The sequence below is a fragment of the Molothrus aeneus genome, chromosome 14, assembly GCF_037042795.1.
Source record: "Molothrus aeneus isolate 106 chromosome 14, BPBGC_Maene_1.0, whole genome shotgun sequence".
Classification (NCBI taxonomy): Eukaryota; Metazoa; Chordata; class Aves; order Passeriformes; family Icteridae; genus Molothrus; species Molothrus aeneus.
In genome coordinates this window covers 108,123-135,702 of record NC_089659.1, presented here as the reverse complement: position 1 = coordinate 135,702, position 27,580 = coordinate 108,123, and the positions used below count along the sequence as shown (strand labels likewise).

The 27,580-nt window shown below is 36.2% G+C and overlaps 2 protein-coding genes across 6 annotated transcripts in view; one reads left to right on the top strand and one right to left on the bottom strand.

Annotated features, from left to right (window-relative positions):
• The first annotated feature begins 6,076 nt into the window (after positions 1-6,076).
• On the top strand, positions 6,077-11,047 carry RBM11 (RNA binding motif protein 11). The gene is given in 9 exon segments (XM_066559465.1): positions 6,077-6,178; positions 7,122-7,284; positions 8,132-8,210; positions 8,929-9,022; positions 10,695-10,740; positions 10,743-10,809; positions 10,811-10,850; positions 10,852-10,892; positions 10,894-11,047. Coding segments are annotated over 9 exon segments (759 nt in total). The 3' UTR covers positions 11,021-11,047.
• A 658-nt stretch (positions 11,048-11,705) lies between these two features.
• Positions 11,706-27,580, bottom strand: part of LOC136562675 (protein fantom-like) — a 41,895-nt gene continuing 26,020 nt past the window's right edge. For 4 of the 5 annotated variants that reach the window (XM_066559639.1, XM_066559638.1, XM_066559637.1 and 1 more), the window contains 7 exons: positions 26,008-26,091; positions 23,646-23,817; positions 22,425-22,552; positions 19,478-19,661; positions 17,850-17,934; positions 15,743-15,876; positions 11,706-13,008 (listed from right to left, as the gene is read on the bottom strand). In XM_066559639.1, the coding sequence (XP_066415736.1) occupies positions 12,905-13,008; positions 15,743-15,876; positions 17,850-17,934; positions 19,478-19,661; positions 22,425-22,552; positions 23,646-23,817; positions 26,008-26,091 (891 nt within the window). In that variant the 3' untranslated portion in view covers positions 11,706-12,904. Of the gene's footprint in view, positions 13,009-15,742; positions 15,877-17,849; positions 17,935-19,477; positions 19,662-22,424; positions 22,553-23,645; positions 23,818-26,007; positions 26,092-27,580 lie in introns of those variants that run through there. The other variant, XM_066559641.1, reaches the window with a different exon arrangement.

The following is a 27,580-nucleotide window of genomic DNA, read 5'->3' as shown; positions in this document are numbered from 1 at the left end:
TGTCTCTTGTGCCTTGAGATGCAGAATACAGAAGTATTACCCTTCCACAGCCATCTGAAGATAATGAAGACTGTTGCATAAAAGTTTTACTGGCATTTTGTTTTCTTTTGAGGGAAATGTGATACTTGTTTATAGATATTATTTATTATAGATGGATAATGAGATGATTGGCTCTTGCAATTAAGGGATGAATATTGTGTGAATATTAAGAGAAGCTTTATTGATGTATAGTTATGTTATTGTAGTTTAAATGTCCTCTGTTCTCCCCATAGTTCTGTTATAAATGATCAATCAAAAGCCAAATTATCAAAAATGCAAAAAGATTTATTTATCTTTTTCCACGACCAAAATAGGGTCCTCAAAACCACCACATCCAAAGAGACAGCATCGAGCTCGGGTTTGGCACTGGGTGAACCTGGATCCAACCTCTATCGCATCGGACCCCCCCTCGTTCACGAGAGCTGCTTCTAGCGGGGATGTTTTATACAGTTTATTATGCCTGAGGCGAAGGAGTCCAAGTTTCTTTTGTAACTCTGCATATTCACAGTTGGTTCTTTCACTGTGCAGAGCTGGACAATCGCTGTTTCCTGGTTGATAGCCAGTGTTTCTTGGGCGATGTTATCAACAGGGCAATGATTGCTCTTAGGCGTCTTCCTCGGGATAATCATCGCGCTGGGTGCGTCTATTCATAAGCTAAACAAGCCGATTGTTTTCCTGCCTCCTTCAGGATTTTCAAGTTTGAATAGACGTCTGCCTCTCAGGCTGCTTGTGGTCAGAGACTCATTTGGATTTCACAATCTTTATAAAATACATTCTTTTATAGCATGAATTATTTCCCAACATATGTTACAGTTCCCTTTTTCCCTCCTCTGCATTGTTCCCACCAGACAGCCTGGGTTGCCTAGGACAGGTAAAAAGAAGGCGTACACGTGTCCATTGAATGGGTCAGTTGGGAGTGGAAAAGCTTGGTGCTTAGGGGGTGTGGCATGGCAACACCTGACCTCCAATCAAGTTACAAGAAAGCAATGTCCACCAATGAATGGCAAAGAAGAGCTGACTGACAGACTTTGGGAGGGGACAGGGTTGGCTGATGCAACCCCCCCCGGGGTATTAAAGACTGAGCGCCCATCTTCAAGATGAACTGCCCACAAGGAAGGCAGCCACAAGGGCAGTTCCCAGCACTACAATTTTTCCTTATTTAGTCTTTTTGTTGAATTTTTGTTAAAGTTTAATAAGCCTTTTAAAATTTTGAAAGTGAGCAGTTGTGTCTCACGCTATTGCAGTAACACTGGTTTGTGTGAAAATAATCACAGTATTGTGAAGTTCCTTGTACTGCTTTCCTCTCCCCGTTTTCTGCGGGAGAATAAACTTACACTTCAGTAGCAGTGTAACTGATTCTGTGCAAAGTTCATGACTTTGGGAATGCTGGTGAAGTTAAAAGGTTTGAACTCTTCCCTGTGGTACAAGCTCATAGAAATGAACAGCCTCGCTTCTCTGTCAGGTTAATGTTTTGGTTATTTTAAGTATCAATAATTGCATTAATCTCCAACACACATACCCAGTGTGAAAAATGCCAATATTTTTTTTTTTATTTTAAAAGTTTAATAGTAATAAAATGGTTGTAAAAATAGTAATACAATTAGAGTAATAATAATTTGGACAATTTGAATTATTACAATATGAGACAATAGAAACAAAGAGTTACGGATGTCCAGGTACCATTTTCTGGGCAGCACAAGCCTGCAAAACACTTTAACAGAGGATTAACCCTTAAAAACAACAGCCTGTTGTATGTTCATACATCTCATACATGATGCATAAATTCCATTCAAACAAAGGATTCGGTCTGGTCATTGTCAACTTCTTCCTCCTAATCCTAAGGCGCCTTCAATCCTTAGACAGGCAAGAAGAAGTCTATTTCTTCTGATAAGAGGGCAATAAATTATTTTTCTCTGAAAGATTTAGGTGTCCTGTGGCTGCTATCTTGCTGCGAGTCCTTTCTCTAAAAAAAGTATCCTACATAGCATAGTTTCTATTTTAACAATTTTTATAACCTAAAACTATATTTAACACAATACTTAAGAGAATTAATACAGCATTCCTTTCTAACACAACACATATAATATTCATTTTAATATTTGGGAGAAGCCAGTCATAAAATATGCATTTTTCACACCCAGGTATTGAGTTGATGCTCTGCATTTCATATGCTCAATTCACATTTTTTCCCTGAGGCTACTGATGAGTCAAGGCTTTTTTATTTTGATCCACAGAGGTGAAATAGTCTGTCTGACAAGCAGTTGGGCTCAGGTAGTACTTGGCAATGCAGCTCGTTAACCAAATCATTGCTCTAATTTTTCACCCTGGCGCAACTCAAGCCCAGTCTGCCAGAAACAGCTCCTATAGATTTGCTATTCTGCTTCCTGTGTCCCTTTGTGCCTGAGACTTCCTGCTGGCTCTGTGGTCATCGCAGTTCTCAGCCCAGCCCGGGCCTGTCAAGCAGGGAGATGCAGAGGTGCAGGTGGGCCTCCTGTTGTCTCAGCTGATGCCCTTTGGCAGTGTTTGCAGGTTAATAGGAGCTTGGAGACACCTGCTGCTTCATGCCCAATTGTCTGGGAGGGGCTCAGTGTGCCATCACTACAGAGAACCAAAGATGCTCAGGCTGATGCTCACAACAGCATACGACTGGTAGTGTTAGTGATTGATCTGGTGTTTCTACAAGAAGAAAGTGTGAAAAACACGTTCACTCTCCTGTGAAAATTTAAAGAGTTTAATGAAAGACAATGGGAGACAAAGAGAGTAAAGCAAAGATTAAAGGGTGCATCTTAGCACTCAGCCAAAAGCATTCCATCACCTTCGGGGATACCCCTTCAATACCTTTTCCATTATATCAACCTTGTGAAATATGCCAATCACTTGTTTTGAAATTTTAAAAGTTTAACAGTAATAAAATGATCATAAAAATAGTAACACAAATTAGAGCAATAAGAATTTGGACAATCAGAGTTAGGACAATAAAGGACAATAAGAGCAAAGAATACGAACATTCAGATGCTTTCCTAAAAAAGCATGGCTTTCTAACAAAGGATTAACTCTTAAAAACAATAGCCTGTTGCCTATTCATACATCTCATACATGATTCAAAAACTCTTTTCAAACAAAGGGTGTTTTCTGGTTATAATTCAAATTCCCCCCCTTCGTCTTGTAAATCATTTCAGACTCCATGAAGTCTGCTAGGAGACTAGTTTTTCACGATAAGGAGACAATAATTCTGTCTCTTGGATTTTAGTGTTTTGTTGCTGTTATCTCTGTGCAAAGAATTTCTTGATTATCTCATCTCTTTCTTGAGCTACTTAAAAAGTATCTTACGTAGCATAGTTTCTATTTTAACGTTATATTATAACCTCAAACTATATTTAACACACTACTTTAGAAAATTAATACAGCATAACTTTCTAACATAACACATATAATATTTATTTTAATATTTGCGAAAAGCCAATCATAAAATATGCAGTTTTCACAACCTGTTGCATATTCATAGACCCTCATGCATATCCATAAACTAGTTTACATTTTCCAGGAACCATTTAACATGGCCTCTCCTCGGGTCTGCCTTTTTAGCACATGTGTGTTTCTTGAATGTGGTTTTGGCTCCTCCTTGTCACTTCCAGTTTGGGCCTTTGTCCATACTTTCTTCGGATCGCAGATGCTGATAGTTGGCATATCAATAGCAGGGTCCTCATTACATATTCACTGGATGTTATCCCGACCAAACAGAGAGTTCACCCATAGCTATCAGCTACCACTACTACTATGTCTACGTTTTTGTTAATAGCAGAAATAAAAGCAAAGTTATTTTAACATTTTGCATATAACATTCATCCTAGTATTTGTGAAAGGCCAACGACATAATATGTACTTATAACAAAAGTTTGGATCAGGAATTCTCAGTGTGCCGTGAGTTCTGCTCCCTTGCCCAGGCGCTGCTCCTATGGCTTTGGGTACACTCTTTTCCCCAGCTTTCTGCCTGTGACCAGCTGCCTTTGGAAGCTCATCAGGAGCAAAAGTCTCTGTTCATTTGCCGAGCTGTGACTGGACAACTCTAGCAATTTATTCCAGAGATTAGGTCAGTCCGTTGTTCCTCCATGGTTTAAAATCACTCCGCTGTTCAAGCTGTTATGAATAAGAAGCTTGACTAGGCCAATATTCAAGCAGCAATCAATTTATTATTTAATATGGTAAAGTATGAGCAATACAGTGCTGGGTAGTGGGGGAAGTTTTCCCTCCAACTGCACACCGATAGTTGAGGGTTACAGGTATTTATAGGGGTACTCATGAGCTTTTTCAGCAGTTTCTATTTCCAATTTTTACTCATCAGCAATTTCTTTTACAAATTATAACATCACAATTCTATACACTATTGTGATCTTAGTTTCTCTCAGGATGTATCTCAAAGGAGTATCCCAGATGGTGGCGGTCCAGTTTCTGAAAGAAGAAAGACGAATCCCATCTGGTGGAATCCAGCTCCCCAGATGTGGCTCCACCTTTTAATTGCAGAGACTATAAATCTAATAACAGTGATGTCCAGCTTCCCTTTGGTCAAAACCATAAATCCTTGAGGTGATGTTCATCTTCCTTTCTCAAGCTGTTTTTCTCTGCTTCAATAAGGTGTGAGATAAGCATATTTCCTTTATATATATTCTAAAGCTATAGTTTCAAGGATATAAGTAATATTCTAAAATTATACTTCAAAAGGTTATTATTGCAGAGCTCTTTATGGATTAACTGCAAGCAAAAAGCAACATCCTTAACGCTTTAATTCCAATGCTCCTAAATCAACCGGGGTTAATTGCAAACAAAAGATAGGTTCAAAGGCCTTTTCCCGTGCTTTATTTTCCTCAGTTATTGTTAGAATTCACAGCTCTCCCATTGTCCGCGTCCACACATTTCGCACTCACAAATACCCATGTCACCTGTTTGTACCTGATACGAATCACAGCTTTATATTTCACAAAGCCGATGTTATAAATAAAGTGGGCTATTGTAGGCAGGGTTATGAATTGTTAATGATGTAATTTTATTCTGAATTGTTAATTAATTGAATAGATTGTCATACCTAATTTATGTAGTAAGTTATGAAGTAATAACATAGAGTTAAATGTACTGTAGTATAAATGTGTGCCCACTAGAGGGGGGGGGATGAAATGAGTGGGGGAATTTTCTAGAAAGCTACCTCATGAGATGATGACATTAATATGAACTATGATTGGAAGACTAGTCAGCCAATGAAGCCTCAGAATTCTAGAATAACTGGCCAAGAATGCACTATCTTGTGGACCAACCAGCAACCAGGAAAAGGACCGATCAACAAGTGGATTGAAAGCACTGCACCTGGCGTCTTTCTTCGAAACTCGTGTCCAAGGAAGCACCCTGTGTTGGACAGAGTTTGTTAGTTTGTATCTCTGACTTGCCACGTAGGCCCCAGTCTTACCCTGAGGTCTCATCTTCAGTTGTCTTGATTTTTAATAAACAGGCCCAAGCCTTTTAAAAGATCTTGGCCTCATTTCGCCTGTTTATATCAGCCAACATTGTAACACAGTGCAGAAATAGGTTTTCTGTAAGGCTGGCATGGATTTCTATCTGATAAAACCCTCTCTCTTTGCTCCTGAGCTGAGCACTTGCTCTGTTTGCAGCTTCTTCTACAGTAAGGGCCCATTGCAATGGTAATAGCAGGAGTGGATGGTGTGAACACACTTGTGAATACTAGTCTGAGAAGGTGGACTGTTTTTCAGGGTTGGTCACTTTGTTTTGCACCAGTTAGCCCTGCTAGAACTTAAGATTCAGTGGCAAAAATACAGGAGAAAACCTTCATGTTTGTATTTACCATCATTACTACACACCGAACGATTAAGTACGGTGTCACAGATTTTGGGGGTGGTGTCACAAACAGACGCGACACCTGCCTTCCCGCGTTCCCGTGTTGCCAAGAGCCGGCCCGGCCCCTCACACCGAGTGCAGCTTCCCCGCAGCTGGGACGCTCTTCTCGCATTCCCGCAGGGCTCCCACAGGCTTTATGTCATCCCTGGGGCGGGCCGAGGCGGCGGAGCAGACTCTGCTCGTGGGGAACTTGGAGAGCCGGGTCAGGGAGGAGATCCTCTACGAGCTCTTCCTGCAGGTAGCAGACGGGTACCCTTATATATCAAAATGCTGTTCTAATGCTCGAGAAGAAAAATTCGACCAGCGGGATGTTCAGTTAGGAAAGCTGGACAACATGCTCTCCAGAGGTCCCTTCAAACCCTGACCTTTCAGTAACAGTGTAGAAACACAAAATAGTTGGACCTGTTTGAAGCCCGTGCTTAATTCCTGCCTGTTTTCAAGATTAAAAAGTAGTCTGCTGTATAACTGTAAACTGTAAATATGAGCTTAAGAAGTTTATCTTCTTAGGGGACATAAATAATACAAGACAAAATGTAAAAGTGATAAAGATGGTCTTAGAACACAGTTTTGCATTATTCTTCTGCATAATCTGCAACAGCCATCCAACTCCCAGCTTTTATCTGGGTCGTTAGGTCATCCCAGTAACTTGTCTTTCCCTTGTTTTATCTTGTTTTCACTCCCTTTTGCTGCAACAGCCTATGCTTCTCATTTTAGTCTTGCCCTATCATTGAAAATATCCAGTTCAATATTCCTGCTATGGCATAGTCCTGAACATACATCCCTGACCTCTAGCTCTTCCCCTCCATCAAATGATGAGCACGTAACTACTGCTACTTCTAAACTATTAATATTTTTATTTATGAACTGGAAGGTAACTTTTGCTATGGAGTCAGCAAATTATTCTTCCCCTTTGGGAAACTAATTATTATGGTACGGTATTCTAAAAATAATAAAAATTCTGGTTATGAAAGATTAAACAGGAATTGATGCTTGGTTCCCTTTTAACATTTTTGGAGCTGATTTTTGTTTGTAGAAGGCTCCAAATTTGAGCTTTGGGAATGTGGAGAGACATTTTCAAAGTAAGAAACTTACAGTTTCTGACTACAGCTGAAGAGAAATAATTAAATATTCAAAACATAATGAAGTGTCAGTTCCTCCTAAATAATAGAAATTTCTTTCAGGCTGGACCATTAACCAAAGTGATGATTTGTGAGGACAAAGAAGGAAAACCTAAGTCTTTTGGATATGTCTGCTTTAAACACAAAGTATCAGTGCCTTATGCAAAAGCTCTGCTGGATGGAATCTGTTTGTATGGAAGACCAATTACCGTGCAGTATTGGAGGGGTATGTTTTGTAGTCCTAATGGTACAGTGTAAATGTTTATATTTTCTTAAGAACAGTTTTGAATCCTAAAGCCTTTTACAAAGATAAAAATTTGTAGTTGGAAAATTAATTTTTTTGTTAAGAAACAAAGACTTCCTGTGGCTTTTACATAGGGAAAGATTCAGTCTTTGTATTTTTTTGTTTGCTAAGAGAATACAAAAGATTGGTTCAGAACATCATAACTTGCAAGCTGTGTCAGACACTACTGTATGGAAAACAGCAATCCAGGTTTTCATGCCAGATTACATTTAGGAATTGGGGTGTAACTTTGCCTTGCAGTCTGACAGAAAAAATTGATTCAGTATGGCCATCCACTATTGAACTCTTGGATAATTTTTAGACTAAAGCCACAGAGTTTTCAGTGCTTTTGTTTTAAAGGTAAGAGATTGTAGTTTATATTATATTCTTAATCAGGCATCGTTTGCAACCCAGACATTAAGGACTCACATTCCTTCAGTGCTACTGCTTCCTTCAAAGGCTCTACAGAGCATTTGCTGGGTTTAAGCAGAATGTCTGTGGTTCTTAAAATCAGAAGCATCTCTTGTGTCTGTAACTGGGTGACGATATTGTTCTTGGTTACTTCAACAACCCTGAATTTTGCTTCTCTAAGTGAATAAATGAGAAATGAACATTTTCAAGCTGTAAGGTGATGCTATTGATTATCTGCCATAAAATGGCACCATACCTTTGTATACTATCTTCGATCTACTAGGAGACTACAGATGACACAAAACACTTTCTGTGGTTTTTAACTGGTTAATTGAATTGTCATAACTGAATAGTCATTATGCTCTTTTCTTATTTCCAGGGAGTTCTCCCTCACCACAACCAGACAGTTGTACAGACGGTTTTGAACACTATATTGACTTAGAGTCTCCTGCAGACAGGTAACAAAGATCGCCTGTGAATGAACCTTATGATCATAATTTTAAAAAAATTGTATAAAGAAAGTGAGTTGATGTGGTAGAGCAAAGAGCAATTTCAAGATTTTTCATTGAAACAGCATCTTGCTATTGCATCCTTACTGAGGGCTTGTGACAGGCTGCAGTTAATTATAATGTTTGGTTGTTAAGCTTACCAGATGATTAGTTAGATTCAATTTTCCATACTTTATTTGTTTCTGCAATATTCAGAACCATGAGAACATGCTGAACCCTGGGGCTTGTACTAACAATGTTTTCAGTCATTGGGGAACAAAATCTGACAAGTCTTTTTTTAACCCCACCAAGTTTACACCTGCATTTTTTGTGTGTATATGCACAAGCAGCTGTCATATACATATGAATGCACAGTTATAAACCTGTTATAATGGAAGTCTGAACACCCCAGATTCAGTATTTAAGCTGAACTCCCATGGTGAAATCTAGTACCCTTTCGTGCATGCTCATAAGAGGATTCCTCATTAATTAAACCTTTGGGTATATTTCATTTGTTTTGTCTTTATTTTTCATGTAAGTCCTGTTGGATATTACCATTGGACATTACCATTACATAAATTGTCCTCTTGGATATTACCATTACAGCCCAAGAGTTAAGTCTCAGTACTCTGATCAGCAGTATGTGGTGGACATTCAGCCTTTGTACATTGGCTTGTTTTTTCTTTAGGCATCAAGAGCTTTCTGGAAATCCTCCATTTCCTGTTACTCCTTTGCCAGTGAACAACAGTTTACTTCATGATCACCCTGGCTTTCAAGAGGTGGTGAGTTAGTGTTAGAAGTTAAAAAATTTGGGAGCTTTTATGAAGCTGAATGCATTTTGCATTCCTGCAAAAACCAATGCTTGCTTTAGGTCTCAAAATGTGCTATATAAGCACAATATTAGGACACTTCAGGATCCTCTAATAACAGGAATCTACCAAACCAAACTATTTTCTTCCTGCAAGAATATCTTAAAGGTATATAGGTTAAGAAAGCTAAAAACAGTGAAGTCTATGAAACTCTTTCCTGCACTGTGTTCCAAATGGTGGGACAAGTTGACCTCATTGGACTACAACCATGCAAGCAACAGTGTCTTCACATATAGCTACCTCTTAATTCTTCTTAATTCAGAAATGACCACCAGAAGTTTAAAATGTGTTAAAACCTAATCTAAAACTCAGTGAATCACCAAGTTTGGGAAACAAGAGTTTGAGGTTTTCTGGCCAAACCTTCACATGCCTGTGTAGGTCTCTCCTTCATGATTTACTTTCACAGCAGTAGATGACAAGAACCCACACTTCACTTCCCCTCTACAAGACTCTGGTGCATCAGACCATTCTCACCCTAAATCTTTTGTCTGAGATATTCCACAAAGCAAGGAAACTGGTCTCTTCAGGTGGAAATCTGTTCATCAAACCTACTCCCCAAACACATCATGAAGCTTCTGAATCTGATGAGTCTGTGGGCTGATGGGGCTGAAGAAACTCAGCCTTTAACGTGAGGTACCAACTTTAACGTGAGGTACCAACTGTGGACAGTCCTCACCGATTCTGACTGGCCAGCCCTTGGAACTAGAGAAGGAGAGCAGTCTGGATCAGACTACCCTTGTTGGTACAAGATTACCCTTGTTGGCTGCAGTCTGAGCACAAAAATGGAGAGCATCTATTCTCCACCTGTGGGGTGGGGGCCTGCCCTCCCATCTTCCCACACTGTGCCCTGAGAAGAGCTAGTACTTGTATGAACTTGCCCATCTCCTCTACTCCCTTTTGAAGGCTCAAGTGCACCATCTTACCCTCTGTGCTTGCTGATGAACCTACTCCTCAGTAACAAGGAAGTAGACCAGCACACACAACCAACTTCATCCCATTTTCTGCTTGCCAGAGAAGATGGTATTGAAGTGTTTCACATGATAGTTTGTTGAAGCTTCAGCAGAAGTCTCTCAGCACTAGTATGCCTTAACAAATCTACCTCACTTTACGTTGGCAGGTTGCCAGGCAGGTTGCTTACTTGGGAATCTTTCAATGTCCTTGTTGGAATGCTTTGTTCCACATCGAATTTAAAATTCATTTAACCGGGTTTGAAGAACTTGCAGATGTGCATGCCTTTACAGTACAAACAGGCACTGCAGTTACAAATATTTATCAAATAGAGATGAAGAAATGAAAGGAATACTATCTTTCTTTACCCTATGTGAGGACTACCTGGCAATTTAGCATTATATCAGGTTGTCTCTGTTCTAACCTTGCCATGAAAAATTTGTCTACTTTTCTGAACTATACTAGTTGTTGTAATAAAATAGCTTTACTCTCAAGTATTCTGTGTTATTTTATAGTTTGTTGATATTTCAATTCATTAAGTCATGATGCATGCAAAATGAAGTTCTTTAAAATTTCCTCTTCACAATGTAAACAACTCAAGTTTCTATTTCTCTAAATGTACCATGTTCTGGCATAGCAGTATACAGTACAGAGTCCAATGGGTTAACAATTTCTTTATTAGCAGTACCTTCAGACTTATCCTTTTCTCCCTATCAGAATCAAACTGCACAATTCAAGACTGCACGGAGTTATCCTGAATTTTCCACATCCAAGTGACTGTGAAGTGCACCAAGCAGGATGAAAGAAAGACAAGACGGCAAAGTTGTGACAATGACTAGTACTGAAGAGAATAAAAGGAGACAAAGACAGTGTGGCCAAGACTGGGGGAAAAAAACCAAACCCCAAGAAAAAGACATATTAATACTGTATATTTTTTATTATTATATTTGCTTTCATCTTTGAACTTTATTAAAGACGGAATGATCAAGATCCATAGTATTTGTGAAATGCATTATGCATACAAACTTAGAATATCCCGAGTCAGAAGGGTCATGGAGTCCAGCTGGACCCACACCCTCCCTGCTGTCCCCCTTTGCATCCCCTCCCAGCACACCAGACCCCTAGGGAACAAGTTCTCCCCAAAACCCTACCAGAGCCCACTGAAACTGCAAGGTCTGGCTTTTGTGCCCCTTCTACACTGTCTGCCACAACTGAAAGGAGTCTGGCTGGCTCCACTGTACTTGCAACGGCCCTTTAAGTAGCTGCATATTTCACGGGCCCAGCTACATCAACCTCTTACCTTTACTTATCCTCAATAAAAAACATTGATTTGAAATAAATTCACAGAATAGTTATTTGGTGGTTGGAAAGGAGCTTTGGAGATCATCTAGTCCAATCACGCCACCAATGTAGGGTCACCTGGAGGTGACGCAGGAAGTGTCCAGGTAGGTTTTTGTCTTGAATGTCTCTGGAGAAGGAGACTCCACACCCTCTCTGGGAAGATGTCCCAGTGCTCTGCCACCCTCAATGTAAAGAAGGTCTTCCTCATGTTATAGTGAAGTTTGGTTGTTCATTACCACTGAAGTCAAAGGCTGTCAGCTTGTGTAGCTATTTATACTTATATGTAGGTAATCAGAATAGCCACTGGTCTATAACAAGCAAAACAGAGTTTACTTTATTGATTTTTTTGTAGCAGTAGAAGGACCACATTTTTGCAACTTTTTTTCATGAATGGTTCAGTTCTTTAATACATATGACTTTAATACATATGGAAATAATTCTTCATTTAACAAGAATGACAGTTCCATAAAAATGTGAAACAAATAATTGCTAATTGTGTGGAAGACCTGTCTTGCACTGTTGCAGCTGTCCTTACTCTTAAAATAATCTAAGCCTAATATAAAAAAACTCTGAACCCAGGAATAAGCCATAACAAATTGTTTACCACTGAAATCTACAGAAACATTAACTGAGCAAACCACTTTGATAACAATAACAGGTATTTTTTGTCAACTGCTTTACAAAATTAGATAAAAATGTGATGGTATGTTACAAAGCATGAAAATCAACACTAAAATGCTTTGTTATTTTTATTTCTGCACAAAATATAAATGGCCGAAACAAATGATAAATATGCCATCCCTAGAATTAAAAAAACCCCCAACAAATTAAATTATTAGATAGTGCATTAAGTGCAAAAGCTGCTCCAAGTACTGAGATCTAGCTTTGGCTTCAATTTGGATTGAAGTAAGGTGTAGAAATGTGTCTCCTTTTTTCACTATGGGAACAATCAGGCATTGGAACAGGTTGTGCAGAGAGCAGTTAAGCAGTGCCTGTTCTTGGAAGTTTTCAGACCAGGCTGGATACAGCCCTGAGCAATATGGCCTAACATAATACCTAATCCTGCAGTGACTGGACTAAAAACTACCTGAGGTCACTTCTAACAGGAATTATTGTATTCTGACATAGTATTGTGACAGAACTACTCCTAGTAAAAATCTACAAGCATTTCTGTTTGAAGGTTCACCATCACTTATTTCCTTAGACAAAATACCCCCAAATAGTATCTGATAATTTACAAGCAAGCTTGCATTTGAAACCAAACTTTGTTGGAACTAAGTTAGACTCTTACACTATCAAGTGTCGAGAGCCTGAAGTATAATTCAGCAAGGACCTTAAAAAAAAGAAAACAGACTGAAAAATGTACAAAGCCTTATATCTGGACATCAAGCATCTTTTTAATATACATTTTACATTAAGTATACTGTGAGAATGATAAAGATCTAATTTTTGTATCTTTACACTGGGAGCAAGAACATCAATAGGCAAATGTCCCTTTCCTGCCTCCTAATCATTTTTGCATTCTTCATGGACTGAACGCAGTGCATTGAGGGCTTCCACTGTCACTGTGAGCTTTCCAATTACTGCACTGGCATCTTGTGAATCAAAAACTAGAAAGGAAACATCAGAAAACAGCATTAGCTATTCAACTTAAGATTTCACTTTTGTTTTGATAGTTTTCTTTAGTGTTTGGACAGATTAAAGAGCAACCAGCATATGAAAAAAAAAGGGAGAGATAAATAAATAATCTTGCAGTTCAGGCCCTCAGGCTACTGGAAATTAACCACTCCTAGAAGTAGAATATAAATCAATAAATGTATTCGTGTTGAAATTAATTTAGAAAGGAAACTATCAATATAATAATTGTTTATATAAAACAATTATTTTTCACAATATGTAAATAAAGATTTTCCAAATTCTATTAAACTTCTATCTACATACATAGGAATAGTTTTAAGTAAAAATACAGCACATTAATGCTTTTTCTACACTGTGTATGATGGATGAATCCAAATCAGCCTCGACAAATCACTCAGTAAACTGTCAGCTTCAAGAGCAGACTTCAGGGGACTGTATCCTTTTTATTTAACAGAAGAGCAGGATAATTATAGTTAATTATATCAGAAGATAGCATCTAATTCTATTTTCTCACTTCTTATACTGTCCTATTATCCCTGAGACATACTGTTAGATGTTTTGACTACAGTATTTTTCATCCATCTTCTTGCTTAGCCATTCACTTACTTGCTTCAAATTTCACATAAACCACTTTGACACAAACAGCAATGAAAAGAACAAAAGATGAGAAAGATATATGGTTGCAATCCTCAAAAAGAATAAAGGAAGTTTGGTATCTAACTTAAGAATGACTTTATATTCATGCAGTAGTGTCCTATGAATTTCCCTGTGTCTAGGTTTATTATTTTTCCTTAAACAAATATCCAACTCAGAGAATGTGTACAACACTACTTAGCAATACTGTTTATTGTGCCCTTACATTTAATCGACATCTGTGTTCAGATCTGAAGAATTAATCCTTTTACAATTACTTCATCTAAGAAAATATACAGATATATTATTTTGCCATGATCTGACATATTTTAACATAAAATTAATTTAAATCCTCTGAAACATCTTAATTTTCAGAAAATATAAAATTTTATATGTTATGGATGCAATGAAAATCCCCAAAAAACTGTACAGCATATGCAGGAAAGGGGAGAAATGCAGAAGGGAAAAAGAATAAAAGTCTTTCTAGCTATTATTATCATTTTCATATATATAATTAACATAAAGCAAAAATTGGTTTAAATTAGTCTGACAGTTAGGGGAAGAAATTCTCCTCACAATATTACAGTAGTTGTCATTACATGGTAATGAATAGCTTACAGTAACTAGTAATAAAACTCAGTCCTTATGGTCCTAATAAGTCTCTTCAGATGATGATTAGGAATTTTAAGAGTTTTGTGAAAGTGACTTTCAAGAATTATGTTTACCTAACTAATCAATCTTATCAAGTGGAATTATGACAGTGGAGGTATGGTCATAAATTCCAGAACAAAAATCAATCTTCCAGTGAGAGAGTACAAAATACATTTTTGGAGGAGTTTTTGTACTTGGAGAAAAATTATTAGTGGAGAAAAGCTTAAGTTCCTCAGCCACAGCAGGAAATGCATCAAATCTGTATATTATTCTTCCAGAGTATGGAAATTTGATGATTCTTAGAATTTTCCTTATCGCGTTCCTGTAAATTGATTTTAGCAACAGTGTGGATGCAAATCATGCATGATAAGAATGGATATGGATAAGAAAGCCTACTTTTTTCCCTCATTATTCAGCTCCCTATTGCTCAAGTACAGGAATTAGACACAACAGTAGAAGTAGTAAAGTTACATTTCCCTGGCATTCTGCTGGGGCTCACTAGAACTCTTGCTATTGCAAAAGGAGCCTTGTGAACATAGGTGCTTGGCATCCAGTCACTGAACTAGTTCACTTACTGGGAAAGGAGAGTTACTCTTTTATAAGAGAGGTGCTTTCAGCTTCTTCACCGAGCTTCACCCCAAGGGGGAAAGAGGATTGAGAGGAAAAAGTAAAGAGAAAAGTGCACCATTGGTAAACGTGTCTCTGCTACCACGGGGAACAGGAAACTGAGCAAGGAGAATATTATCCTCACAGTTGACAAAAGGACCAAAAAGCCTTCTTAAGTCTTCTTATCAATGTTATAAAAACGCATCCTATGACCTTAGGAAAAGGAAGATTCCACACTTCTTAATCACATCACCTTGCTCTAATGAGTCACAATGAGTTTGGTCAGTCTGTTACAGAAGGGTGCCCACTAAAACTGATTCCTAATCAAAAACACCAGTATTTCACATTGTATCATACATGTTTCATATGGAGGAAACAAACTTGAGGTACTCGGGGATATAACGTAATTTCAAATAAAATACAGACATTAGTAATACCAAATTGCTGATGAAAATTTTAATACAAAACGAATTTTTATACAAAATACATATTTATTGTCATACCGCAATGAAGTATGTTGTAGAAAAGACAGAATTATAGCAGTGGACATAGCTTGAAAGTTCTTAGGTTTTATCAACTAATTTATATGAGGTGAGAATGCTATTTGGTTTAGGGTTTTTTTAAAAAACTTTAGGGAATAATACTAACAGATAGTATTTTTGCAGACTTTTGCAAACAAATGTGGAAGTTATTAGTTAGTATTAAATAATTTCTTATTGAAACAATTACTTGCACAGTAACGCCTACAAAGCAAAGTAGAAATTCAATGAATTTTAGGCTACAGAAGTTTACAAGAAAGCGATCTTTAAAACTTACCATCAATATCTTGCTCAATGATATCTCTTTGTTTCTGGAATATCTCTTTTAAACTGACATAAGCAAACCCAATGTCCTCACATTCAAGATCCTGCTCATCTTCTGGAGGATCACTGACCACTGTAAATTTTAGGCTAAACACACATGCACAAAAAAAAAAGGTATTTTGCTTTCAAAAAGGGTCAAAAGTCAAATAAAAAAATAATGAAAAAAGAAAAAAACCACACTATTTTACTAGTTTAAAATGCAGAAACATCCTTGGTGTTATGGGCAGAATATTTCCATAAATTTTGTTTCTTGGTGGTCCTCTTGATACAAAAAATGGGAAACTGGACTACTGATGAACTTCTGCCTTCCTATTTATTCAATACAGAACTGAAATTTCAGCACAAGCCAAACCAGACATTCTGATAACTGCAGGAAACAACCTACTTGTAACACAGGGAACAGTAGTGACATGATGGCACATGTAAGAGATGAATGCTTCTGTTCTGAGAAAAAGCTCACTGCTGTTATTTTACCTTATTTTTACCTCAGGTTTGTAAAATATTTACTATAGTTATTTAAGTATTTATAGGGGAAATTGCAGCACACAGACCAGCTATTGTTTCACTGTGTTGAGGAATCAATCCAGTGCAGGTGGCTCAGGAGCAGCTGCAGGTTGAGCACTGGAGGAGCCCAGCCCAAGGCAAGAGGCTGTGAAGCTACTATCCCTTAGCACAATAAAGGCCCAGGGACCCATGGCCCAGCCAGGGGAGGGACACTCAAGAGATACAGGCTGGAGCCAGTAACTCCCAGACCTTGGGTACAGCCAGGGGAGGGACACTTCGGAATGTGGCAGGAGCCGGTGACCCCCAGACTGTCCTGTAAGGGTGTGAAAGCCCAGGGGTTCCTTTGTTCAGGGTCCTTACTCTGAGGCTCCAACTTGAACTGTTATTGTCTTATTTAATTACTGCACCAAAAACTTATTTTAAGGCTTGGGACCTCTAAGACTCAGTGACTGGACACCTGCGCTGGAGTTGGTGAAGGCAACTGGTCTGACTGGGACAGCTGTGGGGGGTGTAGCTGCCAAGGGACCTCAGTCCCAGATCAGGTGGTGAAGTAAAACTGCCACAGTGGTCCTAGATGGTTGGACAGGGAAATTTCTTTAGCAACTAAGTTATCTGTCAGGGAAATAAAAAGGAGTATTTTATCCTCATTATTGTTAAATCTTAGTAAAACATGCTTTAGTAGAATATGTTTACCAACATCCCTGATATAGATGCCAAATAAGGAATATGGAATGAAGAGAGATCACTCCTTCTTGGAGTAATCAGTGATTTGTGAGTAAGATTTACAAATGACTCTGATGCTTCAAATTTAATCAGCAGGTATCCTAGTCTTCTGTACATTGAATGGATCTTTAAATTAATAGTTGTTCCATTTTAATGAATATTGATATTCAAGAAGAAACAGAATCAAAGTATGTCATTCATTCTCTCCAAGTAATACACATGGCTACCTCAATGAAAAAAAATTAATAAGAACAAATTTATTACTATAAAATTGAACAAGTCTAATTTCTAGTCTTTCTCGTATGTATTCATATAATAGATGTCTGCTACATCCATATATACACATATACCTTTTTTTATTTTAAATTCTGGGGCCAAGGAACACTTCCTGCAGTTAAGACTTCTTTTAGTATTCTGAATTCAGAAAGCAACAAATGTACTACTCTACCATCGCACAGATATGTGCTTTCCAAATTCATTACTGATAGACTACTGATGATAGACTCTAGAAACTCTGTTTTGTAAAACAAAGTTGTTTAAAAAAAAACACCAGCAAAAGAAACAACCCCCCAGAATTAAACCACAGCACTAAACAAACATTAGATAAGTTTGTAATATTCCATTCCATATGCACCTACTCGGAGGAGAAATAAGACCAGCAGCAGCCAGATCACAATGCAGGCATCATTCCTAGCTAAAACAATTATTTTTTTTTCTTGTTAGTTATGTATTAACTACTTAGGGTTACCCTGTCAGTAAGGACAAATAAAAAGACAAACCATGAGCATTTTTTACAAAGACCTATAATAGAGGTTTTTAGTATTAATCTTTACCTGTCAGAAGGTAGATCTGGCTTTAGAAGAATTGACTTGAGATACTCTCTTTCTGCATGATTATCTTCCTTATCCACATTTATCGCTGCAAAGTAAATAAATTAATATAACTGGTTATCAATTGTTTTTCACCTATTAGAAGAAAAAAAACATTTTTTCACCTATTAGAAGAACAAAATAAAATAAACGTTTATTTAATTTTCTTTTCTAAGGAAGAACAACAATGTTAAAATCAAATGTTAGAATCATAATCTAATGGTGTGTCACTGGCAGGTTTATATGACCACTGTCAAAAAAGATACAAAGGCAGCATCTAAGCATGTCACAGAGCTGCCACTTTCTATTAACGGCAATAGCAGCCATGATTTTAAAAGCCATGATTTTAAAAGGGTCTTTACTGCTTTGTATTTGAAGTGATTTACTGTATTTTCTTCTACTAAGGAAGCTAGAGATAATGAGAATGTATGGCAAAGTGCTTATCCTTTTTGACAGCCTCAGTAATTCAATCCTCCTTTCCGGCCACAGTATTTCAGTAGAAGAAATCTTCAGACCAATGGACTGGAGAAAATCTGTCATCTATATTCCCTCTCAAGTGGGCAATGCCAACATAGAAGTGGTTGATGTGACATTTCTGATTAATTTCAGTCTTCAGCTACACATGGAACAATCCAATAGTCTATGAGTAAGAGGAAGATCTAAATGAGTGAATTATTTGGGAAGTTGCATTCTAAAATCAGGTTTGTAGATGGTAGCAATTTTAAAGATCTAAGACACCGTTTCTGCAAAGCCACTTTCACGTAATTATTTTTAAAAGAATGCTTAATTTGAATGTCTGTACTAAGGGTTTGTCACAAATAGCAATAACCCTAACCCTAACCTTGATTCATCACCTTGATGAGAGTATTCATACAGAATACTCTCAGCTAAAAGTCCAAGACTGAAGCACTTAGGCTGAATCTTAAATGAAAGACAATTCTACCAGGAAGAAGAAGTTAATTGAAATATGATGACATAGCTGGGGAAATAATTAACAAGAGAATTTTAAATTATTACAATAGTTCTATGTATGCCAGTAGTGTAAATATAAAGTATTAATTGGCAATGTATTAGTATGAAACAAAGATGAATTAGTTCCCCTATTAAAAAGTTGTCATTAAAAGAACACTGAGTATTTGCAAGTAGTGTAGAAGTCCAATTATATATTCTCTCTTTTCAACTAAGTTTTAGATGTACAGGTTAGAATGTTTTCTTTTGCTAAGATGTATCATCATGTACTGATAGAAAAATTAGATCATCATGCTCTTCTAAAAAGAATATATAGATTTTAGTTATGTATAGTCTAATTATGAAATTTATACACTACCAGCATATTTAAATGTGTTGTGTTGTTACCATTTTATATACCAGCCTCCTTTGGCATTTCATTGTATACTAGATAATTGCATACTTACCTCATTTCTTAAAAATCACTTTTAGTATTTCCCAAAATATCGGGAAAATAGGCAAATAGAGTTGGCACATAGAGAAATGCAACTATAATATATAGAAAGCAGGCTTTATTGCAGGTATTTTCATAAGACAGATTTTAAGAGAAGAACCAAGCCTGCTCAGAAATACATCAGACTTACCAGTGCTATAGTTATAGTGAATCCTCTGACCACTAGGTGGTTTTGGAAGTGACAGTGGGGTCTCCTCTGCAAGGAAATTGTTTAATCTGCATTCTACAAACAGCTGCTGTATTGTTTCATCTGCTGTTATTCGTGACTCAGTAAGACCAAGTGATGTAATTTTAATCTGGATTTTTTCAACTTCCTATTTAAAAACAAAATATAAACATAATACAAATTATTTTTTGTTTCTTTAAGTGTTAACACAAAACAAACATATATATATGTGTGTATGTAAATCATCAGCTTTTTATATGATTAATACTGATTGACAGACATATACAAAATGAGAATCTAAAGCTCCAGGGTTTGTAGCTAAGACTGTTATTGCAAGAGATACTGATTTCCATTCAATGATTAAAACGTTTTTGTAGTAGTCATAGTCTGCTGGTTATCTTTAGGTAAAAATGCTACCTGAATCACAAATTCCAGCTGTCATTATTTTTACCTACACAGCAAAGTGATCCTGTAACTGCTTAAAATACTGTCAGTAATACAAGGTACTGAAGTTTTCCAAATAAAAGAGAATTGTTAGTACCTACTGTAGACTATACTACAAACAGTTCAATTAAAATCCATCAAATCACAAAATTGTTAGGTGTGTAATGTAATAATGTATTTGTAAAGAATTCAACTTCATATAGTGAACTTTCCTAGTTAAGTCAAACACACCTTACAAAGCTAATTTTAACATGTGATAATAAAAGTAACATCCCAGTTGTTCTTCACTGTAGCCTTTTCTTATTATCTTTAACTGAAATTACATTCTTCTGTTCCTTATATGAAATGGTTTCATACTGTTCTGCAAAGTCTGGAATATTTATGTACAGATAAATTTTAGTAAATTTTATTTAGGTGGGCATGTCAGACTCAAAAGAAAGAGTCACAAAGATTTCCTGAAATTACTCTGGGAAGAAAGAAAAGCCACAATGGTTTCAAAACTGGAAAATGTAGGTGAGCATTCGATGATGATATTCTTCAAAGAGCAAAGAGAACACACTGGATACAGAAATGTTGATTTTTTAAAAACTTATTTCTTTTCAATATATTACTTTCTTTTCATAACTTTATTAAAATATTTCTTCTATAGGGAAATATTTTGACAATTTTAATTTCTAAACTTTATTCACTTGAAGTACTACATCACATTCAAAGTACTAGCTTTCTATATTCAGTCAGAATTCCAAACTAATGTTCTTATTTAATATGGAGATAGCTTACATTTTGCTGAGAAAATTATAAAACTAATCAAAATGAAAAGCAATGTATCCTATTGTAAAAATATTCACCATACAGAATAATTTCCATTGCTGTCAAGTCCTTTCAGTATTTGATTATGTAATTTTACCCCCTCCTTTCAAAAGACTTTTCTTTTTATTATGTATCCTATGACACTTGAACAAAAAATCCAAATCTGGATCAATATTTCAATAAGGTTCTTTCACTATTCAGCAGGTACATGGAAATTCTACCAGGATGAGAGAAAAAAATCCACACCATTCTGTCTCTACTAATAAAGGTTCATGGCTTTAGAAATTTTTTTTCCCTAAAATCTAATAAGTTAAATGGCTACTGAATGTCATTAAAGTGATGATCTTTGACTTGAATATGCTTTTCATATTCAAATTTATAAATGAAATTAAACAAAATGAAGTATTTTATAATCAATCATACATCATAGACAAGAAGAAAAAATAAAGAAGCAACTGGTATAGTTTGATACTGGAAAATCTTTTAGATATGCCTTATGATCAATATATCTAAGAAATAACTATGAACTGTCTAATTTGCAACATACAAATAACCCTGGTGTGATCTTAAATTACTTATATAGTGTAGCATACAATTAATATTTATAGGACAATTAGCACAATGATCTCCAAAAATCACAAAACCTATTTACAGTATTTGAGTATCAGCAGGATAATTATCTCAAAAGATAAAAGGCAGTGATTTCTGATCTTAACCAAACAAAAAATAATTCAACAGCAATTTTGACATGCTGTATTCTATAATCAACCCAAGAATTCAAGCAAAGTAATACATATTTTTAAAATCCAACTTTTATCATACGTTGCCTTAATAGTGTACAGCTTTTACTGGTTTTATCTACTGTTCACAAACATGCACATTGTTACCGAAAAACAGATCAATGGAGGAACGCAGAAATTTATCAACCTGAAATTAATCTACATACAAAATCCTCTCAGAATTGTTTTTAAATAATTTTGATAAAATAAAATACAGGATGACTAGAAAGGTATAGAGCAACTGTATTATAGTTTGACTTAATAGTGATTACTAGTATTCATTTTAGTTCTCAAAATTACACCTGAATTTTTTTTACATTTTACTTATAAATACTGCAATCTTCAAAAGTACCTTCTGTATTTTTCTGAAGAACATATAAGTGACAGCATTTCTACAAATCTACTGTAGTTGAAGATAGGTACTTCTTAAAGATGTACTTTCTACCGCTTTAAAAAAGGAGCAGTATTTCTTATACATGTTTCTCGTTACTAGTTACTTTGTAAGACACCACCGAGCCTGAAAAAGAGCACTTAAAAAACCCCCCTACCTCTAGGATATCACATTGCAGAATATTTAAACCTGTTAATTTTAAGTACTAGTTTTATGGCTAAGATGGTTCAGTCAATGTTAGATCTAAAAGTGTGAATTTTCTTTTTTTGAGAACTATCCTATTGAAATACTGTTCAAAGTAAGTTTTCCAAATTTATATCATGCTGTGCTATTTTGCATATATGACTTCTAGTCCTGAATTGCTGGTTTTAAGAATAAGTCAAGAGATTTGATACTGTACACGTACAGCTTCATTGAAAACTGATGTTAGATACAGCAAAGCTACTCTTAGAGGACATTAGGCTTAAAATATTTTTCTTAGTCTTACCAAATAATTGCCATGTATACTCTGACTCAGCTGTTTAATATTTGTGGATACTGGACTTGAAATAATACAGTCATCACTATCAGTTTTTATTGATTCAACAGCATCATCCTCTTGATGATCTTCTTGATCTTAAAAAAAAATAAAAATCAATGCAGGTAATGCCCACTATATTTTAGGCCACTTAAGACTTAATAAGAAATCTGATAGCAATAAATTTCCTTTTCTAATATAAAAAGAGTAAGTGCCAGGTAAATTTTCTTTTCCTTTGAAGAAGACTAACACTGTGAACTGATGACATTTAGAGTCATGTAATCTGTATTTTTTCTGGTTAGTTAAAAAAATGTTTTCCAGATGCAAACTGGTTAATAGAGTAAGTCCTGAAACGAACTAAGTATGCACAACTGTTAGCTTTATTTAAGAATATGGTCTGAATTTCCTCTGACTTCCTTTAACACCATGCACATGTAAAAGAAGAATGCACCTTTTTTCTTTAGTAAAAAAGTAGTTCTATATGCAGGTGCATTACTTTCTGGAACACTGCAGAGCATTTTTTTTCCATGAAGCAAATGATAAAGACAACTGGTATTCAAAATCAACATTCAACAAGTTTTTCCAATCTTTTTAATGAATTCTTATGCAAAAGTTGCCAACAACTAAACATAAAATGTTAGCATTCTACTTCTGCTTTTATTTTAAACTTGGTATCATGGACTTGGTTATTGCTATAATAAACAGTTCAAGCTTGGAGCTCGAACAGGTTCACCTGGCTTTTATAATCTTTAAATAAATCTAATAACTTTGCGTCACACATGGGATATAGCATCCTAGCCCTCTCACTCTCTGAAAGGATTCCAGTATCAGCATGGGCTGTTATCTGCAGACAAAAAAAGCATATTCATTAAAAGAGTCTTTGGAACAGCATAGATCCAAGGGAGAATATGAAGACATTTAAAATAGAAGCCAGGTTTCCTTTAATTATTTTACTAGTCTAAGTCATATATCAGATTTTTGAAATCAATTACAATATGGTTTCCATTTGGGAAGAAAATACACCTTATCCACCACCCAGCTTCACCTGTAGCCTATGCCAGAATATAATTTATGCCATGAAGTTTCTCATAATGAGGCAGCTTCCACTACTAGTAAGAAATGCTTATGAAAATGGAAAGAGAAAGTTTTTTTCAGAAAATGCAGCTACTTATTAATAACCATGAATTCTACCTTCTGGTTCCAATTCTTCAATTATTTCTGTCTCATCTCTAGAAGTAATCAATGTTTGGTCAGCCAATAGCTCCTCTGACAGATGAGAGAGCTCTTCTTTTTCCTGCTGAATTTCTTCGGCCATGTGCTTCACTTTGTCACCCAACAGCTGTTTAGCATCCTGTACCACATGCTACAGAAAAAGAGAAACTTACAGTCTTTATAAAACTCCTTGAAAAGCAGAAGTTACTGAAGTTCAAAACTTGAAGAGTTACAACCCACATTCATTATCCAGAGCCTTTTAACTACTGTATTGCTTACACACTGCAGGAAACAATGAGAAGGTGTCAACTGCTGTAACATATAATTCATATACAGCAGAAGGACATTTATCTAACTGCATTTGTGAAAACATAACTATTATAATGATTTTGTTCCTATCAACATATATACAGCCTGTTTGATTTCCAGTTTAATTTATATTTAATCTTTTTCTACAAGTTCTACAAGACTCAGTCAAAAAACCCCAAAACACACACTGTACCCAAGAAGATAGCTAAATTTACACACATAGGCCTGCACATAATTTTACCTGTGTGCATGTGAATTGATTTTGGTATCAATGTTACTATCTCAAATCTGTAGTTAAGCCATTATTATAACTGTAGTGAACCCTATGGAACTGCATTTTAAATGTCAAAGTACTTTCGCATTATTTTCAAATACAGATCCCTAAGTTAGGAATAAAACAAGGGGAAGCCTTTAATATGCAGTAGATAATTATTATACAAAAGTAGGTATAGATTTACTGGTGGAAAAACATTTGGATAGAAAATGCCTCCTATGCCTCCCTGCATTAGCGTTACTGGTTCTTATCCTCTGCTAGAACTTTTACGTATGAGGCTGGACAATTCTCATAAGCAGTTTGGGTGAGACAAACCATTTATCCCACCTTTTAGAGAGTCTCCTTTTTTATTTGCTTTGGCATGTATCACATTGACAAGAAATTTTATTAAGAGCTAGATTCTCTGCTATTGAGAAAATGAACTGGAAAATGAAATAGACTTCCCATTTTAATCTGCTGAACTTTTGTTTTTCTTGCTAGGACACTTTCTTGCCACTTCATCACAAGACTTAGACAGCAGAGAAAGTCCAGCTGTTTCATTATTTAGGCCTAATAGTACTTTGTCCTTAACCAGACAATGAGGCTTAGATTTTTAAAACAGCTAGAGGAGCTGCCACCCAAGAACAAAGACTTCTGATGGAGACTAAGTAGCTGTCTCACTTAGCAAATCCTAGTTTGTGAAAAATTGTCAAACTTTGAGAAGCTACTGTTTGGACAGCTGAAGATATTTTGTGTGTGCAACTATCTGACTAACATTTCAGTTTTTCATATCTAAGCTCTCAAAAGATTATATTCCCCGACATTTGACTTTTTGGTTTTTAAAGTTTATAAATGCAACGGATCGACTTAATTCTTATTTCCAGTCTACACTCTATAGCTCTCAACGAAGTTCTAGTCAGAGTAAACCAAACAGTAACAGAATCTGCTAATCAAAAATTGATATTAACATTCCAAAGAATAAATCCAATTAAGACATTTATGAAAGGAAAAAAACCCACTAGTTTTTAATTAATGCAATATTATTAATATAATAATCATATGTAATAGATAAATATATCCTTTTATAATTGCCTGTTGAAGAACATACCTTTACTTACTGGATTTACTTAAAAGACTAAACACAACCTATTTTTAGTACTTCGAATGCAAATTATTTCAGAAGAAAATTTACAAAATGCAGCAAATACATCTGAGTTAGTTCCATGTAGACTCTCTTAGACTATGGAAGGATGTACAGATGACAGTGTATGCCAAGTTAAGAAGTATCATTAGTTTCAGAATGTGTGCAATCTCAGCTGATAAACTTAATTTTAGAGGTGACTCTGAACTGTGTCAAATTGTGTATCCCATTAGCCCAACAGTCAGGATCTGCTTGGATTAAGCTGGTTTCTATAGAGGCACTTATATGCAGTGCAAGTGGTATTCAGTAGAAAGACACTTGAATAATGCAGAGAGTTGAGAAACGTAGTGTAGAGCGAGCTGATTGGTCCTGTTAGAATCTGCCCTAAGCCAGTGGAAATTGAAACTTGTAAACTGTGGAGGATATCACGCAGTTCTGAGGGAGTCACACAAATACCACTGCATTGTGTCCTCCACCTCTATGCAGTACTATGCTATCATTCATTGCCTGGGACAGTGCAGTATTGTTCTGCTAAAATAATCCAGTGTTCTTAATTATTAGTTTTACAAATTGTCCATATGGAGCTACAAGTAGCCTTTCATGCTTCATCGTGCATAACAGAAATACTTAGAACTTACTGCCATCTGTACTGCACTAAGATCCAGAAAAGAGACTCTCTTGTGTGCTTGAGCTGCACGCTGCTTCATTTTGAGTGCTGGAGTCTGTAATAAACAAATATATTGAAGAACATTTATTGCCATCTTATTTTATAGCAAATTATGAGGAACTCTTAATTTTTTTCAAAGCCAAATCTAATGGCACTAAATTTAATTCTAATCAGATACAATTTAACAGAATTCATAAACAACATACTTCTCAGATTACATCATGGAACCCATGGAGATTTTATATATAATATAAATTTACATTATGGAATAATATAAAACATTAGTTACTCCAGACATAGAATATTCTAAACAGCTTAGGTTAAAAAAAGCCCACTAAAAACTCTAGTATTTTAATTTTTGCATTTCAACCTGTTTGCTTTTATTTCTTAAATGACTGTTAAAGATGTTTGAAAGTCCCTTTTTTTCCCATGGCCCTAATTTAAATGTGATTGTAAAGTGAATTTTATTTTCAAAATGCTCTTCAACATCCAGCTAAAAAACTAAGTAAAAAACCCATTGTGAAGGAATTTCAATCTCGTAATACTCCAATGTTAAGGACTTCAAAACATTTTGAACAACTGCTTCACCTACTCTATGTATCCGACACCTAGTTGGTTTAAAATTCATGAGTATGATACTATGAGTATGATCTGCCACTTACAGCTCAAGAAAATTAAATAAAATGTCAAATGTTATAGTGACAATTTCAGTAAAAATAAATAACTTTAAGACTTTGCCTCTTCAGACAAGGGATAATTCAACTAGTTCTTGATTTCTTTATATGAAAAACTGCTAACGTGTTTTCCAGTTCAAGAACCTTTAACTTTATTACACTTTTAACATATCAACCCTGGACCTAAGCTATTTGAACTTAAAAAGAAACAACTGAACAGTTTATTTTATCAAAATTATCGCAGAATCACAGAATGGCTTGGATTGGAAGGGAACTTAAAATTTTGTCACAAACTCCCTGCTATGGGCAGTGACACCTTCCACTCTACCAGGTGCTCCAAGCCCCATCCAATCTGGCCTCAGACACTTCCGGGGGAGGAAACCCAAGCTCCTCTGGGCAACCTGTCCCAGTTGAAGGAACAGCTGGAGTAGTGTCAGGAGAGGGACAGATTGGACATCAGGAGCAGGTTCTCTGCACAGAGGGTGGTTGGGCACTGAACAAGATCCCCAGGGAACAGTCATGGTCCCAAGGCTGCCAGAGCTCCGGGAGCATTTGAACAATTAGGATTGTCCCAGTTTGCATTTGGAGCATTTGGGATTGTTGAGGTGTCTGTGCAGGGCCAGGAGGTCACCTCATTGATTCTGATGAGTGCCTTCTAACTCAGACAATTATATGATTCCATGAAGAATTTCTGCCTTCTAATATAAATCAACTTCCCTCAAATTTGAAGTCATTCCCCCTTGTCCTGTGCTCTCGTAAAAAGCCTCTCTCCAGCCTTCTTGTAGGCTTCCTCAGATACTGGAAGGCTGCAATTAGGTCACCTTGAAGCTTCTCTTCTCCATGAAGTAATTCTCTCTATCAAGTACAGAC